The 23,230-nt window shown below is 27.0% G+C and overlaps 3 protein-coding genes across 3 annotated transcripts; all 3 read right to left on the minus strand.

Moving 5' to 3' along the window:
• Positions 1 to 554: 554 nt before the first annotated feature.
• LOC114122009 (uncharacterized) lies at positions 555 to 1,854 on the minus strand. Its single transcript, XM_027984554.2, has 2 exons — positions 1,479 to 1,854; positions 555 to 1,407 (listed from the first exon to the last, which is right to left on the minus strand). The coding sequence occupies exons 1-2, from the start codon at positions 1,602 to 1,604 to the stop codon at positions 1,072 to 1,074; spliced, it is 462 nt and encodes a 153-aa protein (XP_027840355.2). The 5' UTR covers positions 1,605 to 1,854; the 3' UTR covers positions 555 to 1,071.
• Positions 1,855 to 4,168: 2,314 nt separating this feature from the next.
• On the minus strand, positions 4,169 to 7,729 carry LOC114122161 (armadillo repeat-containing protein 6 homolog). Its single transcript, XM_027984744.2, has 8 exons — positions 7,443 to 7,729; positions 7,084 to 7,378; positions 6,713 to 6,843; positions 6,352 to 6,556; positions 5,912 to 6,060; positions 5,299 to 5,418; positions 5,070 to 5,219; positions 4,169 to 4,616 (listed from the first exon to the last, which is right to left on the minus strand). The coding sequence occupies exons 1-8, from the start codon at positions 7,545 to 7,547 to the stop codon at positions 4,404 to 4,406; spliced, it is 1,368 nt and encodes a 455-aa protein (XP_027840545.1). The 5' UTR covers positions 7,548 to 7,729; the 3' UTR covers positions 4,169 to 4,403.
• A 2,389-nt stretch (positions 7,730 to 10,118) lies between these two features.
• LOC126550009 (uncharacterized) lies at positions 10,119 to 11,384 on the minus strand. Its single transcript, XM_050200720.1, has 2 exons — positions 11,035 to 11,384; positions 10,119 to 10,970 (listed from the first exon to the last, which is right to left on the minus strand). The coding sequence occupies exons 1-2, from the start codon at positions 11,149 to 11,151 to the stop codon at positions 10,635 to 10,637; spliced, it is 453 nt and encodes a 150-aa protein (XP_050056677.1). The 5' UTR covers positions 11,152 to 11,384; the 3' UTR covers positions 10,119 to 10,634.
• Between the last annotated feature and the right edge of the window lie 11,846 nt (positions 11,385 to 23,230).

Genomic DNA, 23,230 nt, shown 5'->3' on the forward strand with positions numbered 1-23,230 from the left:
TATTATGTGAATTGTACCTACCTACTTAAAAAATAAAAGTTAAAATACAAAATGTTAAAAACATAATGCCTATGCCTATTATTATCTTGTTAAAAGTATAGTATACCTGTAGATATCGGAAAAATAATATTTGCGTGGTAATCTAACTTCAATGTTTGCCCCTGTGAAGAAAATGTTTTGATGCCACTGCGTCAATGAAATCAAAATGACAATTGTTTCATAAATAATTAATTTAATTTTCATACTTAATTATGAAAAAATAAATAAATGTTATTACATAATATCATAAATAATAATAAAATTTGAATATACTTATCATTTAGCAAAATATATGTAGGACGTAGGTACAATGTATATGTATTTTAATTTAAAACCATTTTTAATTACTGGTACTTACAGTTCATTTTCTGAAAGTTAAAAGTATCATGATTAGTGAATATCAACTAAAAATCTTCATGTCAACAGCCTTTTGTAGGTTGGCTAATTTTTAAAATAAAATAATGCAGAAATCATACAATTTGGACTAGGTACCAGTCCAATTAAAATAACACAAATAATTTTTAAATATTTAAGTTTTATTGTATTTATTAATGTAATAGCATAATATGCCATATAGTTCCAGCACCGGACACAATAAGAAGTTTGTATTTGATTACAATAATTAAAAATTAATTTTGTAGTATAAAATAAGTATCAATTTAAAAAATTAAACATTAAGATAAGTAGTAAATAGTAATCTAATAAAACGAGTAATAATTCATTCTATTATTCTGTAATCACCATTACAAAGTTGGGAACACTATAACAAGCATAAACGAAATACATCTAAATTTGTTGGAGCACTTCTCTACTTTGTCAAACTTTATTTTAACTGTTAACTGTAAAAGATATTTAGTTATTAAATGTGTGCCTGCTAAGTATACTATATAAAAAATTATTAATCATTTTTTAGTTAATAGGTTCATACAATTTAAATTTTCAATGACTGGTGAAATAATAATTAATTCTACTAGGTCTGTATCAGTGTTACCGGTGTTGGATACTAATGTAATGCAAATTACAAATTATAGTTCATCCACGACGTAATTTCGCTACATATTTATCGATTGGATCAATCGACTCAACGATTTGTACTCGTTTATCAACATCAAATTCATTGAGCTTTTCCTTAAATCCACGTACAATATGATAAATCAAGATCGCGTGAAATGATGATAAATGGAAGCGTAAATTCGGTGTTCTGAAATATTGTCCAACAATTGAAATATGATTTATGATTTCCTCCTTCATTGATGGATCCCATATAGAGTTTCCATAGAGAATTTCTATTAATGAAGTAACTGCAGATATCATTGGTTCTGAATCGATATCTGTGGTAGGTTTGCTTTTAAAATTCTCGTGTATGAACTAAAACAATTTTATAATAACAAAATAATACATTTCTAAGTTCTAACCAATAAATCATAAATGAAACATACCACTCGATCTTCCGAGTAGAGCCTATCTATATGGTCTATTATCTTAAAAACGATTGGGTCCAATTGGTTCAATAAATGATTGGCGTAGTTGTCTCTATCCGAAAACCTCTTATTCTTGTTATTCATTGTAATTTTCGTTGAAAATAAGTCCAAAGTGATGTTTAAATAAAAAAATATAAAATTTAAAATGTATTAGTACAACAATTAAAAATACTATTTTATTATTTTAATATTTTACTGCATGAAGACAACGACTACGAGACCAAACCACCACGCTTCTGATTCCGCAGGCCGCAGCGTCATGGCTCACGGGCGTGATTACGTGAAGAGTAAGCACAATTGCCGTTTTACCAGGTGGCGCTGCGTATGCTAATGTTGTTACTTTAACACGTTGTTATACCGATTATTCACGTTTTTTGCGTTTTTTGTAAAATATATGCATTATTTCGAACCATGGCCCATTATACATTTTATAGCTCGTAAAATTACGCATTCATACATGTGCATATGTGTATATTTTATTTTTTTGCCCATTTATAATTGGTATCCATACAAATAAAATGAATGCAATCATGGCCATTGCTATATTTAGCAAAATATCTAAGTTGACCCTCTGATCATGAAATCAAAATATTACTGAATTTAATACCTATTATAGATGTTATGTACTAATATTTAATTATCTTATTTTAGAAGTATTAAAATATTTTTATTTTTTTTTGAATGAAATCTTGTTACATGAAATGAAATACACACAAATTCACATGTATGAATGCGTAATTTTACGACCTATAAAATTTATAATGGGTCATGGTTCGAAATAATGCATATATTTTACAAAAAACGCAAAAAACGTTAATAATCGGTATAACAACGTGTTAAAGTAGCAATATTAGCGTACGCAGCGCCATCTCTGGCCGTTCGATCGTGAGACTCGTTTCGGTACGTTTTTTCATAGGGCCAGTCGGTCGTACCTACTTATATTTTGTGGCATCTTATCTGCAGGAAGTTGTAGAACAATGACAATGATTATCTAGAATATATAACATAGTTTGTGAATATTGTTACTAACTTCATATATTGAAGGTGCCGAATCAATGTAATATGCCGACAGAGCTAACATCCAGTCAGATTACGGATACGGTTTTAAATTTTAGATTCTAATAATATTGTATTGTTATTACTTATTTGTTCTATTCTGTGCTAATACTTCAACCGGTAGCAGGGATACAGGTGTAGACCGATCAGCTGAGTGTCACTTCTATATTGTTCTTTGCAAAGACGATAGTCAACGGTAGTGTTGGCTATTTTTTAAAATGAAATAATGTAGAAATTATACAATTTGGACTAGGTACCAATTCCATAAAAATAATAAAAATATGCAAGCACAAATAATTATTAAATAAAGTTTTATTGTATTTAATTACAAAAAATGAAAAATTTATTTTGCAATATAAATTAAACATCAATTAAAAAAAAAAAAAAAAAAAAATACATTAAGACAATTAGTAGTAAATAGTAATCTTAGGAAAATGAGTACTAATTTTATTATTATTATTTTGAATATTCTGTAACGCTGAAGTAATTGTATTACATTTAATTTAAATTAACCCAATTGTAACAAGATTACTTTTTAAGCGTAGTTTATATAGTGCAACGTATTATTTTTGACATTATTAAAATAAGTTATGAATAACAAAACGTCAAAACTTGGTGGCAGAATATTTGAAAAAAAAATACTTAAAATAGTTTAAGACTTTTAGATATTAATAATCAATACTGTTAAAGATCTCAAGAATTAATGTTATTGTGGAAAATAAAAGAGTTCAGATTTAAAAATTAATTATGACTTGAGAGTAATCCAAAGTCTAAAATAGCAATTAAATATTATTTTACATTAACTACAGTTATATATATATATATATATATATTTAAAAAGCAACCTTAGTTGTAACGTCCTACTTTTTGAATAAAAAAGTAACATAACATGATAAAACCAGTGTTACGTAATGCAAATGTAATTTAAACAAAAATATTTAATGTAACAAGTAATGTAATTTTATTACTTTTTAAAAATAATTTACCCAACCCTGAATTCTGTATTATAGTAATAATTTAATACTTAACTTTTAAAATTATTTAATACAGTAAATTATTACTTCAATACATGTATACAAAAATATTAAATTTTAAATTGGAACTTTTGATCTATATTATATTATGTCCACCTAATACAATTAATATATTGATAAATGTATATAACTTATTACTGTTATCACCCGAGTACAAGGTTGTATTAAAGTTGTGTTTAGATATATTGAATCTTGATTAATAATTTTATTTGAATCACATTAATTTCAGATACGAGTGAATACTATACAGTATACATTACGGAAACATATAAGTATTATTATTGTTTTGTACTTACGTGCTTGTAAGTATGTTCATAAATATTACAACAGACATCTGATGTTTAATTTATAAATTTGTCTTAATTAAAAAGCATAACATTTCTTATATACCTATTGATACAAAATAAGCAAACAGTGGTTGAAAAGTAAGATAGGATATTATATAAAATAAATATGACACCAATGGCCAAGATTCAAATAAAAAAATTGATGAAATATATTTAAATTTTAAAGATGATTTTGAAAAAAGGTATTATTATTAAATGTATATTGTATAAGTATATTATTGAGAATGTTTTTATTATTATTTCAATTAATTCTCAATGCCATACAAAAATTATATGATAAAGCACAAAGTAAATCTAATATATTTTAGTGTAACAATTATTTATTATAATCAATATAAAAGTAACAAAAATTAGTAAAGTTATTATAATTAATGTGGGGAAAAAAATCACGTTAATTAATAATTATTGGAATTAGAACAGTGGTTATTAACTTTAATAATATACATTTATGATGATAAATTTTGTCCAGTACCGGTCCATTGTTCCTTAAAGTTAACATCTAAGCCAAGATCTCGTAAGGCACTTTTGGCTTCAAACTCACAATTTTTATATTGACTTATTATTTTTTCAATTATACTTTCAATATTATGTGCCAAAAACTCTGAGGCTAGTTCACGGTTCCTTGAAACTATATTTCGCACAGCTGTACAAGCGTGCTTCTGCAAAATAAACAGAAATTTATTGTAATACACAAAACAATTATTATTATTCAATGTAAATAAACATTCTAATTAAAATTATTAAATAGAAAATAAAAGCAGCTATTACAAAGACATAAATACAGGTTCAAATGATATTTATAGATAGTTTGACTTATGATATTTGAGGCAAAACACAATATGAAAAATAGATATCTTTCAATATACTCTACACCCTAAATAATAAAAATTATTGCAGTATTAAATAAATTAATGAAGTAAAGATACAATATGTATGGTGACAACTCTAATTCATATTAAAATTAAATCATTATTGTTTCTAGTATAAATGTGTTTATTGTTTTGTTTTGTTTTGTTAAAAAAAAATTGAATACTTGTCTATATTAATTAACATTCATTTTAGATTTAGTCTGATTTACTACTAAATGTAATACATATTATACTATAAAATACCTGATGTTTGTCATCATTTGAATGCACTTTCATCGCCTGAACAATAAGTTCTGCAATACCTAATTGTGTCAATTCAGCACTGTTTTGTGGAGAGCGTAATGTCAAAGCTGTCAATAACTTCATTGCGTCAATACATAGTTGTTTGTTGTTCTTTAAAAAACAAAAGTGAGTTGTTTTAGTTTGGTTGTGTTTATTAATTAAAAACTTTCCATCAAAGAAATTTACTCACTATATGCCTTTGTAAGACTGATAGTATGAGTGGGCAAAATCCTACTTTTCTGATATCGTCTTTCACAATATCATCTCCAGCTAGTGATTTAAGAAGTTTGAATGCCTGACAATTCAATCTCTATAGTCAGAATTAAGAACAGATTAGATTTTGTAACATAAAATAGTCAATATATTTTGTTATTATTATTTTAGAATACAGAATGCAGAAAAATACCCTCCCTAGTCCACTTATCCACCTCTATTTCTGATCAAGTGAAAACAGATACTGTTTTTTAAAGTTTTTTACGCACAATATAATTAATTTCTGACCCAGAATTGATTGGCAAGAATTAGTTTTAAAACTGAGAATGAACGAAGCTTAGGAGAGTAGCTACAGACTTGTGTATATAAACATAGGTTTCCACAACATAAGTGTGTTGCTTATTTGTCTCCGCCATGGTTATGATTGAAACCTGTCGTAACATAAGCTTTTCATCCACCTACATGAACAGACACAATTCCAATCTTATTATGAACTTTGATAGTTGTAAAATACTATGATAAAACTAGGGAGGGAGTTTTGTGCACTGTATACTATCATTGGGTATAGTATACTCAATGATAATGTGTACCATTGTGCAATGACGTTCCATGGCTAATTTAAGTCTTAACAAGCCTCCACATTCATTAAATTTACGACAAAATTCAAAACGAACAATAATAGTTGCTAAAGTAAAGAATATTTCACTAGTCACTTCTTCCAATTCAATTATTTGATCATCTAAAATAAATCAAAAATATTTTAAATGTATTATTTAATATTATGTAAGTTTTTTAAAATAAAATATATTATAATAAAATAAAGCTGTTAAATGATTAACGATAAATCTAGCTTGGAACATTTTTAACATAGGTATAAACTATGTTTTCCTTTTGATTTGAACAAAACTAGATATTTTATAATTACATAACTATAATTAGCAACAATAAATGTATAAAATATACTTTTTTTCATTCTTCTACTATAATTATTAACAATACATTTTTGATATACTTAAAAGTTAAAACTCACCATTTAACAATTGAAGTAGAGGTAGTAATAGTTCACAACCAAAAAGTCGCGATCGTTCCCCTGCGTTAGAGAAATCTCCACTACAATTGTCTTCACGTAGTTGGGCTCTAATCAACTGGCAAGTTGCAATAATCACAGCTTCATTTGAAGAATTAGATTGTAAAATATCTTTCATAATATTGCCTATACCAATAATTCGAAGTTCCTAAAAATATATTTACTGAATAAGAATATACTTTCTCAATATTTTATAAATTTTGATAATGATAAAAATATTACAATATTGTCGGTTTAACAATGACAATTAATTAAATAAAACAATTAAAAATGTAGTAGCATTTTGATTTTACATTATAGATACCTCTCTTTCATCTTCAAGTTCACTAATTGTTTTGAACCACGATAATAGAGCTAATAACACTTTTTCGTCTTTAGTACTCTTCAATAATTCAACCATTATGTCTAATGCTTTACCATACACAACTTGTCCACCTGCAGAAAAAAAATCAATGAAAACAAATACATAAAAGTATTGAAGTAATTTAAGAGTTGAGATTTGTATAAGAACACAAAAGAAAATTTTTACAAATTATTCAAATTTATTTATCTGTAAGGTTATTCTGCATATTAATGTGTTTAAACATTTTACTTAATAGCAAAAAAAAAAAAATAATTTAAACACGTCCATACTATTTAAACTCTAAAAAATTGTATCAAAAATGCATAAATTACCTCCAAGGAGTGAATCGAATGCCTTAATGAATTGTGCTTTTTGATCAACATTAAGTTCAGTGAGCCTTTCCAGATATCCACATACAATATTATAAGCACCACTCAACTTGGATAAATGGCGGCCATCCTGTGTTTTGCAATGTTTTTCAACAATTGAAAGGTTACTTACAATTTGTTCCTTTATTGATTCATCCCATAAGGAGGTTTCATAATAAGTTTTTAATTTAAAAAGTGCTGATGGCAGTGGATCTGTAGCTTTTTCTATGTTGATTTTTATTCCGGTCATATCCATTCCCTAAACAATTTTAGAATAACAAAATAATACATTTCTAACCAATAAAATCATAAATGAAACGCACCATTTGCTGGAACTGACTGATTGTATCTTTTAACGCCTCAGAATAGCTCATGTCTAATAAATCCATGGTTTCATTCACAGCCTCATCAAATGCTTTCTGATCCATTGTAATTTTCGTTGTAAAGAAATCAAATATGATGAATAAATAAAAAAATATGAAATTTAAAATATATTAGTACAACAATATAATACAATTTTATTACTTAAATATTTTACTGTATGTATTAAAACATATTAGTATATTACAATTTAAAATACTCAACTCCATAGATTAGTCACATGATTACACCATTGATATTAAAGAATAGAATATCTTTAATATCTATGGATTACACACGGATTATTATCTTATATATATATCACACAGCTGATAACAATTTGATAACAACTACGAAAAAAATTGGCTTGGATAGTTGGATCGTGGATTTTTTGAAGATTAAAGATATTCAAGAGTCTTGTGTTCTCAATTTCTCGTTTTAATTATTATAGATCTATATTTTATACTTTATAGCACTCCTCATAAATACTATTATTATTAAATATTAGTAGAGCTCGGATTTTAACAAGAAATCTGCTCACGAGACTCGTCTGTTTTAAAAAAGCAAAAAAGAAGCATAGGTAATCAAAAATTAACAGGAACTAGTTATATAAATTAATAAAAAAACTGAAAAATGTATTTAAATTAAAAAAAAAAACAATTAACAACCATGTATTTCCCTATATTTTCTGTAGGTAGTGAAAATAAGAACTGACTTAATTGTCCGACAGAATGTTTTTATCTATAGAAAACAAACGCTCTAAAACCACTGAAGTGATCGGTGCATACTTTATACAAGACGTTTCAAATTATAATACTTAATCTTAAATATTGATGTGGTCGATATAGATGTTGAAGCCATACTGACTACTGACTACCCACTTACTGTGGGTATACTGTAGGCCATGTCTCGATCATCTATTTCTATTATAATATACTATTTAATATGCTTAATAAACAAGCCGATAACGAAAGCAATAATAATCCAATACAATAATTTATTGATCCGTATTTTGGGTTTATACATTTCTTATTATTTTTTTTATTTATTGCTACAGCATGATAAACATATAAAAAAACCAGTACCCACAGCTGGGATAATTAAAAAAAATCATTTACATAAAAAAAAACAAAATTAATTGGTTTATATGGAATCAGAATGAGGTGAAACGAAACATTTTACAACGTTCTTAAATACCTAGTAAAAAACCAAGCAAACCATGACATGATGAAGCATATACATGAACGACATGAAAAAAATTTAATATTATTTATTAAAATGTTTATGCGGATAAAAATACTATAAAAAAATTTATTAACATAGTATATAGCATACATGATTATAACATAATATCTATATTTCATGGTGATTATTATATTCTGAATATTTTGTATAAATATTCAGTTCAGGAACTTGGGAAACGTAGGTAGGTAAAGGTAACCAAGATTAAAAGTTTGCATCACACAAATCTAAAATATCCATAATTTCAGTTTTTTTTTATACTACATTTATACCAATTTTTCAAAACATAATAACAATTGAGACAAATAGAGACTTTTTTAGATATATAATCTTCATAATATAATAAATATATTTAGATTATATTGAATTTCAAAAAATTTTTGTTTAGAGCAAATGTTGACAATAGGATTTCAATAGACGACGAAACAACATTGTCTTGCATAAAACAGTTTTCAATATTTAAAATGATATGATTTTTAGTTGGTACAAATTAGATGATCTATGTCTCTATAGTACATATCAAGGTGGATTGATATCTACCTTCGTACATATAATATTCTTCCTGTAATAATTTTGTTCTATTTTTGGTTTTTAATGATTCATGGATTGGAGTATTGGACATACACTGGCTGAATCAAAGTATAGTTTTTTTTCGTAACATTTTTAAATAACATAGGCAGGTACCTATATTTATAAAGTATTGTATTTAAATTTAAATTATAAAGTATTATAATAAGACTATAAGAGAATACCTACCTACCCTACCCATAGTAAAAATAAAAAATATTGAGCCAAGGATAACTAAAACTTGAATAATAGATGTAGGTCTAGAAGATTATTGTTTATAGTTATAAATGCTGAACAATTTAATCACTTATCAAATATAAATGTTAATTTCATGCTTTTACCTTTCTTCTAACGTTCTGGAAGGCTCTAAAGATCGTGTGTTTGAGAATTTGTTCAAGTAGACTGTATAATAAAATTTGTACATAAATTGTTTCTTAATCTAATGAAATATATTGTATGTTTCTTAAAATTAAGTAAAATGAAATTGTTTTCACTAATAATTAATTTAATTTTTATACAAAATTATGAAAAAATAATTAAATGTTATTACATAACATCATAAATAATAATAAAATTTGAATATACTTATCATTTAGCAAAATATATGTAGGACGTAGGTACAATGTATATGTATTTTAATTTAAAACCATTTTTAATTACTGGTACTTACAGTTCATTTTCTGAAAGTTAACAGTATCATGATTAGTGAATATCAACTAAAAATCTTCATGTCAACAGCCCTTTGTAGGTTGGCTAATTTTTAAAATAAAATAATGCAGAAATCATACAATTTGGACTAGGTACCAGTCCAATTAAAATAACACAAATAATTTTTAAATATTTAAGTTTTATTGTATTTATTAATGTAATAGCATAATATGCCATATAGTTCCAGCACCGGACACAATAAGAAGTTTGTATTTGATTACAATAATTAAAAATTAATTTTGTAGTATAAAATAAGTATCAATTTAAAAAATTAAACATTAAGATAAGTAGTAAATAGTAATCTAATAAAACGAGTAATAATTCATTCTATTATTCTGTAATCACCATTACAAAGTTGGGAAAATCACTATAACAAGCATAAATGAAATACATCTAAATTTGTTGGAGCACTTCTCTACTTTGTCAAACTTTATTTTAACTGTTAACTGTTAAAGATATTTAGTTATTAAATGTGTGCCTGCTAAGTATACTATATAAAAAATTATTAATCATTTTTTAGTTAATAGGTTCATACAAATTTAATTTTCGATGACTTGTGAAATAATAATTAATTCTACTAGGTCTGTATCAGTGTTACCAGTGTTGGATACTAACGTAATGCAAATTACAAATTCCATTTAGCCACGGCGTAGTAATTTAGCTACATATTTATCGATTGGATCAATCGACTCAATGATTTGTACTCGTTGATAATAATCAAATTCATTGAGCCTATCTTTATATGCACATATCATATGATAAATCAAGAGCAACTTAAATGATGGTAAATGGATGCGTAAAGTATGCATTTTGAAAAATTCTCCAAGAACTGAAATATAATTTACGATTTCCTCCTTCATTGATGCATTCCATGAAGAGTTTCCATAGTAAGTTTTTAATTTAGTAACTGCAGATACCTGTTGACTTACACTGATGTCAATGAAATCTTCATCATTAAAATTCTCTTCAATGAACTAAAACAATTTTATAATAACAAATTAATACATTTCTCACCAATAAATCATAAATGAAACGTACTACTCGATCTTCCTCGTCGAGCCTATCTTTATTCTCTAATATCTCACGAACGCTTGGGAGCATTAAACGATTGGTGTCTTCGGATCTTTTCGAAAACGTCCGATCCTTGTTATTCATTGTAATTTTCGTTGAAAATAAATCAATAGTGATGTTTAAATAAAAAAATATAAAATTTAAAATGTATTAGTACAACAATTAAAAATACTATCTTATTATTTTAATATTTTACTGCATGAAGACAACGACTACGAGACCAAACCACGCTTCTGATACCGTAAGCGTCATGGCCCATGGGCGTGAATGCGTGATTGCGTGATGAGTAAGCACAATTGCCGTTTTACCAGGTGGCGCTGCGTATGCTAATGTTGTTACTTTAACACGTTGTTATACCGATTATTCACGTTTTTTGCGTTTTTTGTAAAATATATGCATTATTTCGAACCATGACCCATTATACATTTTATAGCTCGTAAAATTACGCATTCATACATGTGTATATGTGTATATTTTATTTTTTTGCCCAATTATAATTGGTATCCATACAAATAAAATGAATGCAATCATGGCCATTGCTATATTTAGCAGAATATCTAAGTTGACCCTATGATCATGAAATCAAAATATTTCTGAATATAATGCCTATTATAGATGTTATGTACTAATATTTAATTATCTTATTTTAGAAATATTAAAATATGTTTATTTTTTTTTGAATGAAATCTTGTTAAATGAAATGAAATACACACACATGCATATGTATGAATGCGCAATTTTACGACCTATAAAATTTATAATGGGTCATGGTTCGAAATAATGCACATATTTTACAAAAAACGCAAAAAACGTTAATAATCGGTATAACAACGTGTTAAAGTAGCAATATTAGCGTACGCAGCGCCATCTCTGGCCGTTCGATCGTGCGACTCGTTTCGGTACGTTTTTCATGCGGGCGGCCGTACTATTTTTTTTAATAGTTTGGTCTCCTTATTCTAACCTTAATGTTTTACTGTACCTACTAGGGGCCGGTGAAACTCGATGAGGGTGTTTGAAAGCCGCCTCCGTGTTTCGAGGTGGTCAAGTGAAAATCGTTTTACCGGAAATTCTTTCGGAAATGGTAATTGGGTGTCTAGAAAATAAATCATACACTAAAAAAGTAGGAAAAGTACTCAAGTCGATTGTTGTGGTTGTGTACCTACATTCAATTATTTTTTTTATTCTATAAATCTTATATTATCATTTGGATTTGGTGTAAATGTAAATATAAAAGGTTGTCTCAACGCTTTTCCGGTTCTTTTTTTTAAACTTTTTTAATTAAATAAATATTAAAAATAAATAAATATGGAAAATGGTAGTTGAGTATCTAGCTATCAGTCCTCACATAATGTAAATCGATATCCGAAAGTGCAATCCATCTACAGCGGATTGTCATACCCCCTGAAGTCGAAAGTCTAATGTTGTATTGTAGGATAAGTTAAAGTCGAATAACATGTAAACATTCAAGTTAAGTTGTCAGTTACCATTGAGAAAAATCCATTTAAACGCAAATAAACTCACCACGTAGGCAATCCGACGAAATGTGAGTAGTAAGTGAAATCAAAATGTTGTATAAACTCAAGCTTATACCAAATCCACAGCTGGTATATTTTTTTTTTTAAAAACAAAACAAAAAAAGCATTTACAAAAAAGAATACTAAATAAATTGATTTATTTGAAATCAGAATGACGTGAAACGAATTTATGTATACAAATTAGATTTCTATCTCATATATAAATAAAGAAGCATGTGCTTTAAAATCTAAGTCCTAATTATTAGTATTTAAAATCAATTGTTGTATGATGCTTATAGTCTTATAACATATTATATAAGCTTTGTAAATACTCTTTCATATGAAGCACTCTTAACTGGCATTACAGAGAATTTTGTTAACATTTTCTTGTGTTATGTACAATTTTTTTCAAAAGTCAATTTCACTACCTATGTCTATTAATCAATATAGCTAAAATGAATAATGTTTGTTGGTAAGTTTGTCACTGGAATTTTTGTTACAAGTCTTTAAAATTCTTATTTCACTTATAAATTCATCTATAGAGAGATTAAAATTATATATTAATAATTCAATTTTTTCAATGTCTTAATTTTAACATTTTTTCAACTCCTATCAAAATAATGTATAAGTTGTTTTTTAAATTGTTTTTCGTAATAATAACTGTGTACCTATACTGATTTCTCTATCTTAGTAAAATATAAAGTATAAAATCAATATAGGGAACATGATACCTTTCCTATACTATGTATACGCGTTTTGGTCGAGGAGTTCCTAAACTATAGTTGTTTAAGTACTTATAGTTATAGTACACAAAACAATATTATATTATTATGCTCACTCAGTAATTGAATTATTTGAACCGCATAATTTATATTATATTAATATTCAATTTACTGCAGTGCCTATATGAGATCAGTGAATTTTCTTGAAGTTTTTTTTTTTTTATGTACAAATTGAGAACAGTATTGTACATTTCCGCGTATTATACTATAGGTACCTATTATTATAAGTGTTTGTAAAGTAGTACTTATGTATAATATATTAATTTTCATTATAAATTATAATATTATATAATTATGTATGTAGATGTGCGATCTTTGTACATATCACGTAGCTAGTAGACCAACGAGGTTTAATGAACTAATTTAAAACGGATGAAGGCCTTTTTTAGATTCAGCAATTTTATCATAGACATACAAAAAATATAAAAGTATGTTTAGAAAATTCAGTTTTTAGTCTGAAACATACGTCACGATCGACTTCAGGTTTCTAATTTTTTTTTCATTCGGGCGTATATTTTTGGTATGTGATGAAAGTTTAAATAATAATAAAGAAGAAATTATTTCAATATAGTTTCGGAATAAAAAAAAAATGCACTAAACAAATTTAAATACAATGAACCATCTAATCCAATACTAGCAGATTAAGTAATCCTTTAGGCTTAAATTTTGTATTCAGCAATTAGTTCCCTTTTCAAAAGCTTTGCAACCAGAATTATGACGTTTATAAAAATCGTTCGTTAATTAAAATATAATATTTTTAGTCGTGTTCAAAAACAACAATTGGGTCGGGACTATACTTCCGTAAGACCAACAAAAATGTTATATTTTTTTTCTTATTAATAAGCTCATAATCTCTCGGACACAAAATCCCAGAGGAGGGCGTCGTCGTTAGATTAGTCGCATTATATAATTTTAGAAAACAGATCGCGAATATATATGATATAGATGTGTAAAATACAATTACAATTATTATTATATAAAGAGTGGCAGTAAGTTTTGAGTTAATGAGCTACCGGGTGGATAACGTGATTTAATAACATTACTCGTTTGTTGAATAGTGTTTGTCATCCGTATACGCATCATGTCGTCTGCGACAGATGTTATAAACTGATGTGTGATTACCTATATAAAATAAAAGTTAACTGAAATCTCCGCACTACCCATTTCTGTGGGTACACAAAGGCGGATGTTCCGAAAATTATAGAAATCAAAAGCTATAGTGGAGCAGAGCCAGCATAGGTAATACATTTTAATATTTTAAAATTATATTAGTGCGCATGTATGTAATGAGCGTAAATGAATATGCAACAGACGAACGACAAACACATACGTACCTATAAGCCTCCCATACAATATAATATTATTAAAATATTATGTTAACGACGTACGTACTACCGTAGACCCAAAGAGCCCATAAAAACGTCGTTAATAAGTTACGTTCGACCAGGATGACTGGTATTGTATATAATAAACGACATAATTATTGTGCAACGACGTATTTAATCCGTAATCGACTGTGTACTTAACATCGGTCATTAACAATGTATTAATGCGCGTTGAGATGAAGATACACCATACACAATCACATATTATGATATTATTATAAAAATGTATACTTCGAATTTTTAAATTTTTAAATTTTTAAATTTTTGCTGCTTTTAATGTCTGAAGAGTAAAAATGAATCCAAAGGTACCTCAGATACTTAGTATTTGTAATTTTAGCCTTTCTAGAAAATAGTAACTTAATTATAATACACAGGGTACGCAATAAAAAAAACGAATGGATTTTAAAAAGTAAAAAAAAATAAAAATATTGATCAAATAACATAAATAAAATAAGTCGGCAAGTGAGTACCGCTCTGCTATACATTAGGGGGTGGGGTGAACCTCGGACTAGGGTAGGTTAAATTTGAATGCTATGATAGGTATTGTATACGAAAAACGAGAGATGCGAACGGAGATGATTTGTCAGTCTAGAATATTAATTAACGTTAGATATAAATACCTATAAAGGTAAACGGACGTTTCGTCCCCGGTAATTTTTAAGATAGGACGTTTCGTCCCGGAGAGTTATAAGACATAGGACTTTAGTCCCCGGCATATTTTGATTAAAGGACATTCGGTTCTCAGGTTTCTTAAATCGTTATTATTTATTAATTTTAAGTAGTTTTATAATCTTTAAGTATTTAAAAAATATGTAGGAATGTCACTATTATCCAATTATTTTCAATCATTGGAAGGATTAGACGATATCTTGGTGTATTTTGATTCAACTTATGTCAACGGAACTTACAAATTCACAATAACGGAGTACGGTACAACTCGCTTTCTACGACATCCACCAATATTTTTACCACACATGTGAAACGTTTACAATGTCACAAAAGAAGGCTATGGTCGGATCAACAACGTGTCAGAAGGGTTCAACAAAAAATTAAAAAATATTGTAAGAATTAAACATCCTAATTTATATATATTTATCGAATCAATACAGATGTGCAATGCGTCTGCAACGACAGCATTGATACAAAAATAAAATGAAATAATAAATGTACCGAAAATACTTAGTTTTAAGGAAAAGAAACTACAGTAATTACTAATTTTGTACAACATTTAAATATAATAACCATAGTGACATTTTATATTATTTAAAAAAAAATAAGCCAGTTGACCTAAAAATGTATTAATTTATTCATTTTTACGAAATTCAATATGACTTAATATAATTGTGATTTATTTAAATTTTGACTATTTGTAATTATATTGTGTGAATATTGAGTATGTATTTGTAATTTTGTAATATTGTCATTTAAAAATTAAATTGTTCATTTAAAATTAATGTACTTATCAAAATATGGTGGGGAGCAAACGTCCTATGTCTAATAACTCTCCGGGATGAAATGTCCTATCTTAAAAATTGCCGGGGACGAAACGTCCGGGGACTGGTTTTTTTGACGGGGACGAAACGGCGGGGGCGAAACGTCCGAGATTCAAATATAAACAATTTTATGATTTTGAATTATAAAATAATTTGCAAATATTCGTGATTTTGTCGAAATTTGAACTTCAAATGCTAATAAAAAAAAATTGTGCCTATGTATTCTTATAATTTTTTTATCGCTAAAAGAATAACTTATGAGGAACTTTGTATTAATTTTTCAAATATTTTGACTCCGCCAAAAAAATTTTATCGACACTTAAAAAAAAAAAAATTCTTAGGAAAATTGAAAATTTCATTTGTCTATAAATAGCTCAAAAAAAGTCAAAATATTTTGAAAATCAAATCACGTAAAAAAAATGACAATCTAAATAATTGAAATTTTTTTTAAGTATTTACGACTTATACTATTTGAATAACAACAAATATAAAAAATTGTTTGAGGCTAAACCGTTATTTAACGCGGTTTTGTAAAAATTTAAATTTCAAACACTCATTAAAATTTTTTGTCTGAATCCGGTAGAGTTTTTTTAACAGATATTTGAAGAAAAATTTATGGAGAACCTTGTACCAAATTTTCAAAACTTAGTTATAAAAGAAAAAATTTTTACGATTTTCCAACCACAAAATTACTTGCAAATTTTCGCAATTTTGACATATTTCGTATAAATTCGAACTTTAAGCACTTATAAAAAAAAAAATTGTGCCTAACGATTTCGGATTTTTTTTATCACTTTAAGAACAACTTATAAGAAACCTTGTATTACATTTTCAAGATTTTCTGGTCAGCCAAAAAATTTTTATAGTTATTTAAAAATAAAAATACTTAGAAAAATTGAAAATTTCAATTGGCTATAAATAGTTCAAAAAAAGGTCGAAAATCTTTGAAAATTTAACCGTGTACGGAGAACGCTAATATAAACATTTGGTGAAAATTTCAAGTATTTACATCGATTAGTTTTTGAGTTATAGCAAAATAAAAAATTCGATTTTGACGAAAACTGGTTTTGCGTAAAAAATCCCGTTTTTCCCTCATTTTTTTAGGGTTTCCCCGGTTCATTTAAATTTTTAACTTTTGACTCCCCAAAGTACCAACTAGATTCAATTTCCTTTTCAAAGAGGGGCTGAAGTCAAAAATCGAAGCATTTTTACTGCTCCAAATGTTGTCGACAAACACAAAAAAAAAAAAACAAAAAAAAAAAAACACACATCATTGTAAAATCAATACATTCATCACTCCGTTCAGAATCTAAAAAGAGTGATCAAGTGAGTAACGTTCTGCTGTATAGTAAGTCACTATAATGGTCAATGGATGTATTAAATTTGAATCCAATGATTATAGATATCATTGTATACGAAAAACGATTCTAAACGGAGATGATTTCGCATCGTAGGATATATTTTCTAGTGGGCGGTGAAAAAGGTGGTTTATGTTTTAATGGCCTGAATACCCCAACATTTAAGTTATTTAATAATTATTGTAAGCCAATAAACTTATGAAAAATCTTGAATTAAATTTTTAACTTTTAGCTATTCATACAAAACTTTTTCTAAATTTTAACTACAAAATAATTTGTAAATATTCATGATTATGACGAATTTTTTTTTCAGAATTTCAAAAGCTAATAAAAAAAAATTATGCATTAAAGTAATGTATAATTGAAATTGCAATTTAATTGTGCATATGTATTCTTATAATTTTTGAATAACTATAAGAATAACTTATGAAGAACTTTGTATTAAATTTTCAAGTATTTTGACTCAGCCAAAATAATTTTATCGATATATTTTATATACATAAAAAAAAAAAAAATGATTATTTCAAATGCCTATAAATAGCATTAAAATAAGTGAAATATTTTGAAAATTAAATCATGTAAAGAAAATGCCAATATAAATAAGTGGTAAAAATTTCAAGTATCTACGACCTTTTTGAATATTACCTAACAAGTAGGTAATTAAAATCATTTTAGGATAAATCGTTATCGTTACGCAATTTCGTAAAATTTAAAATTCAAACGCTCATAACATTTTTCCTTATAATGACGCTTCGAGTTCTCTATAGCTATTTGAAGGAAAACTTAGTGTTGAACTTTTTAACCTTAGATATAAAGATATAAATACAAACATTTTTATAAATTTTCAACTACAAAATTACTTGTAAATTTTTGCGATTTTGACATATTTGAACTTTGAACGATTATATATAATGCTATATAATGAATTTTTTTTAATTATAATAAGAACGGCTTATGAGAAATCTTGTATTAAACTTTTAAGTTCTTTTGGTCACCCAAAATATTTTTATCGACACTTAAAAAAAAAAAAAGCGGGCAAGTGAGTACCGCTCTGCTGTACATTAGGTGCCGTATGGATCATTATTATATATTATATAGGAGTGTTAAATTTGAATCCAATGATAGTTATCATTGTATACGAAAAACGATTCTGAACGAAGATGATTTGTCAGCCTAGGATATAATTTCTAGTGGTTGGTGAAAAAGGTGGTATATATTTTAATGGCCTGAATACAACAAAATTTAAGTTCTTTTATAATAATTGTAAGCTAAACTTATGAAAAACCTTGTATTCAATTTTCAACTCTTAGCTACTTATACAAAAATTTTTATGAAATATACCTACAAAATAATTTGCAAATATTCATGCTTTTGACGAATTTTTGTAAATATTTGAACTTCAAATGCTAATAAAAAAAAATTGTGCCTATGTATTCTTATAATTTTTTAATCACTATAAGAATAACTTATGAGGAACTTTGTATTAAATTTTCAAGTATTTTGATAGGGCCAAAAAAATTTTATCGACACTTCAAAAATATTTTTTAGAAAAATTGAAAATTTCAGTTGTCTATAAATAGCTCAAAAAAGTCAAAATATTTTGAAATTTAAATCACGTAAAGAAAACGCGAATCTTAATAACTGGTAAAATTTTCAATTATCTACGACTTATACTTTTTGAATAATAACAAATATCAAAAATCGTTTGAGGCTAAACTGTTATTTAACGCGATTTTGTAAAAATTTAAATTTCAAACACTCATAAAAATTTTTTGTCTGAATCCGGTAGAGTTTTTTTTACAGATATTTGAAGAAAAATTTATGGAGAACCTTGTACCAAATTTTCAAATCTTAGTTATAAAAGAAAAAAATTTTATGATTTTTCAACTTCAAAATTACTTGCAAATTTTCGCGTTTTCGACAGATTTCGTAAAAATTTGAACTAAAAACGCTTATAAAAAAAAATTGTGACTAACGATTTTTAATTTTTTTTAGCTACATTAAAAACAACTCATAAGGAACCTTGTATTAAATTTTCAAAACTTTTTGGTCATCCAAAAATTTTTTATCGACACTTTGAAAAAAAATTTCTCAAAAAAATCGAAAATTTCAGTGGTCTTTAAATAACTCAAAAAAAGTCAAAATTTTTTGAAAATTTAACTATATACGGATACCACTGACATTAACATTTGGTGAAAATTTCAAGTATTTTCAGTGATTAGTTTTTGAATTACAACTATAAAAAAAAATCCATTTGGTTGAAAACTGGTTTTGCGTAAAAATTGCCGTTTTTTCGTCATTTTTTTTTTGTTTTTCTCGATTTTTTTGAAAACTGTTGGAAAATGTTAACTTTTTACCTCTATAATGCACCAAGGATATTAACTTTTACATCGGAAATTACCCCCATAGTTTGAAATTGGAGCATTATTTCGACTAGTTATGCTGTACACAGACACAAAAAAAAAAAAAAACACACATCATTGTAAAATCAATACATTCTTCACTTCGTTCAGAATCTAAAAATTAAAAGCCAAAATATTTTGAAAATTTAACTGTATAAAGATAACACTAATATAAATATTAGGTGAAAATTCCAAGTTTTTATAGAAATTGGTTTTTGAGTTATAACCATACCTATAAAAAAAAAATCAATTTTTTTGAAAACTGTTGAAAATTATTCCTTTTGACCTCTATAATGCACCAAGAATATTCACTTTTCTATCGGAAACCACCCCCGAAGTTTGATGATTTCAATAAGTTATGCTAAATACTAAGTAGGTACACACACACAAAATACGTCATTGTATAATCAATACATTCATCACTTCGTTCATAATCTATAAAAGTCAAAATTTGGATAAACTTATTATGAAAAGAAAAATAGGGGTTAGGTTAGGTTGGTATTTAATTATAAAACTATAAAATTATAAAGATAGATGTAATATTATATTATATTAACTGCGATGTTTGTTCGGATACCTATTATATTTGAAAACGTCAATGATTGAGCGATGTGGCGGTGTACGTTTCAAGAATATTATAATCGACGCGGTGTCGAATTTTGTTGTCTACGGTTTTCGATTTAATTGTACCCGATGGACGTCGACGATTTCGCGGAAACGAGACGTGTTCGGGTATAGTAATATATGGACCAGATAAAGTGTCGAAACTGCAAATTCGTGCCTATACATACACACAATACGAATCCGAAATATTGTGCGCTCGTGAAATGTCATCCGCCGAGTCCTATATTTTCGTAAATAATATAATATATAATAAATGTTCGTTTGGTCAGTAATAGCGATTGAGTTTACGCCGGTACGTGTTTTACGATGTTCAACAATAACGAAATGATCGAAAATCATCCCGAAACGTGTTTTACGCACAAATTATATATAATTATTCGCGCCGGGATGAAAAACTGCGATCCAGGATGTACGTGATAGGCGATGAAAATATATACACACTTTCATTTCCCCTTAAAATTGTTTAGGTACGACATATATTTTTATTTTGCAAAACAAATTAATCACGTACATTACATTATTACATTACCTTTTCGTGCATAATACCTACCTACATAATATAGTATGTATCTGTTTCAGATGAACGTATTATAGTTATGCATCTAAATAATACAGAGTGATTTACCAAGTAGTGTCACGCCCATTTTTTCCTTAACAATGAATTTATTCGAATTTTTAAATATCACTATATACTTAAGGACCATGTTATAAAATACTTAAATAGACTAAAAAGTAAGAACTAATCATTTCTAACCTATAATAATCATATATTTTTTTTAAATGTCGGTGTGTTTAAATAAAAATTTGAATGAATAATTTATGAGTTATTAATATGGATAATGGATACACAATAAGGATAATAGTCTTTTAAAATAGTTGTACAAGAATATAAAGTATGTACAATATTGGATCTAGTATTTATTACCATCAGACGTTTTTACAAATTATAAAATGTTGATGGATTAATATTAATTACTCAAGTTTTCAAATCGTCATACCCTATATCATACAAACTCATTATCATTGGCCTATTATCTTTAGTACTAAAAGTTAAATATATCTCAAAAACTATTCGTTCGAATTTCGATTCAGATTAATCAAAATTCTTAAAAGTCATCTGATTAATGATTCACATGAAATGATGGTGATTCTATTTTGAAAATAAAAAGTTTGCATTACCACAGCAAATTCCATAAACGGTATATAAAATCTAAATAAGTATAAAAATTAAGTCCTTAAATTAGTGTATTTAAAAGTTCCAAAAATTAGAATTTGAATGTACCCTATTCATTATTAAAAGAAAAATTTGATTGCGTATGCGTAATAAATCACTCCGTATAATAAATAAATGCATGCAGTAAATCATTACCATGAAATTGTCTATTTATTATTAACGATCGATTTTTTTTTTCATTCACTACATTTCGTTTTGAATACGTCATACCACTATTTCAAGCACAAAATTCAAATAATAATTCAATTGAACACAATATAATATGCATTGGGCTGGGAATTACCCATTTCGAAGTATCGGATATACGAGTAGGTACTGTGTGATTTTTATGCTAATGCGCAAAATGTGACACGTTCGGATTTACGACGTTTCCCCCTTACAAATAAGTCAGTTGCTATACTTGTCCGATAATTAATTTCCCTTAAAAGTTTAGAAGAAAACATTTTGGCAGATGAGCTTTAGGTTATATCAATATATACACCGTAAATGTTGTAATCGTGATCAATTTGTTAACCAGTGTCTAGCTTTACGACCGCGATTTCTATAGATTAACCAAATAATTAATGCGGATGGTGTTTAAATACAACTATAAATATTATAATTATATTATGTACTAGAATAGTGTGCATTTTTATTTTAAAAATAATTCTAATTATATATTTATACTATAAGAGCGAGTCCTGATTTTTTGTCAGGCATACAAATCCACACCGTTCAACGTATCGTCGCCTAATTTTTTACTGTTATACCTGACATTTCGCTAGAAGTTTTAGTACTACTTTTGTTAGGGAACTTGTCCAATATTTTGAAACTATCAGATTTTTACAGAAATATGTAATTTGTGTCTATACACACTATTTGGTATGAAAACGAAACATATCTACTTGTTCCTATATAGTAACAGTATGTGTATCTTTCACTGATTTACTTCGAAAAGGGAACACAATAAGACGTTACACAAAATAAATGTTGTGTCTCTCATTATATATACGTATATTTATTATATATTAAAATATATTAAAATAATTGTTTAAAGCGTTTAGTAAAGCAATAATTTACGACTCACCTCAGAATGTGTATATAGAATCGACGATGAATCAGATGAATTATTGTCGACATACTTATATTGTGAGATATGACAACAGCTCGGTTGAACGGTCTTGCGGGATTTGATGTGTAGATCACTGCGTCCCAACTACGACTGTCGTACTTATCTTGAGACTCGAGTAGTTGAGATATGTTAAAACGCATCAAATAATAATAATAATAATTTAATAACCAATAGAAAAGTAGTATAATAAGTCAGTAGCGCTGATTGGCTGTATGATACGCGAAGACCCACAAGATGCCATGCCCACTGTTGTTGTTATT

The sequence above is a fragment of the Aphis gossypii genome, chromosome 2, assembly GCF_020184175.1.
Source record: "Aphis gossypii isolate Hap1 chromosome 2, ASM2018417v2, whole genome shotgun sequence".
In the NCBI taxonomy this organism is placed as follows: Eukaryota; Metazoa; Arthropoda; class Insecta; order Hemiptera; family Aphididae; genus Aphis; species Aphis gossypii.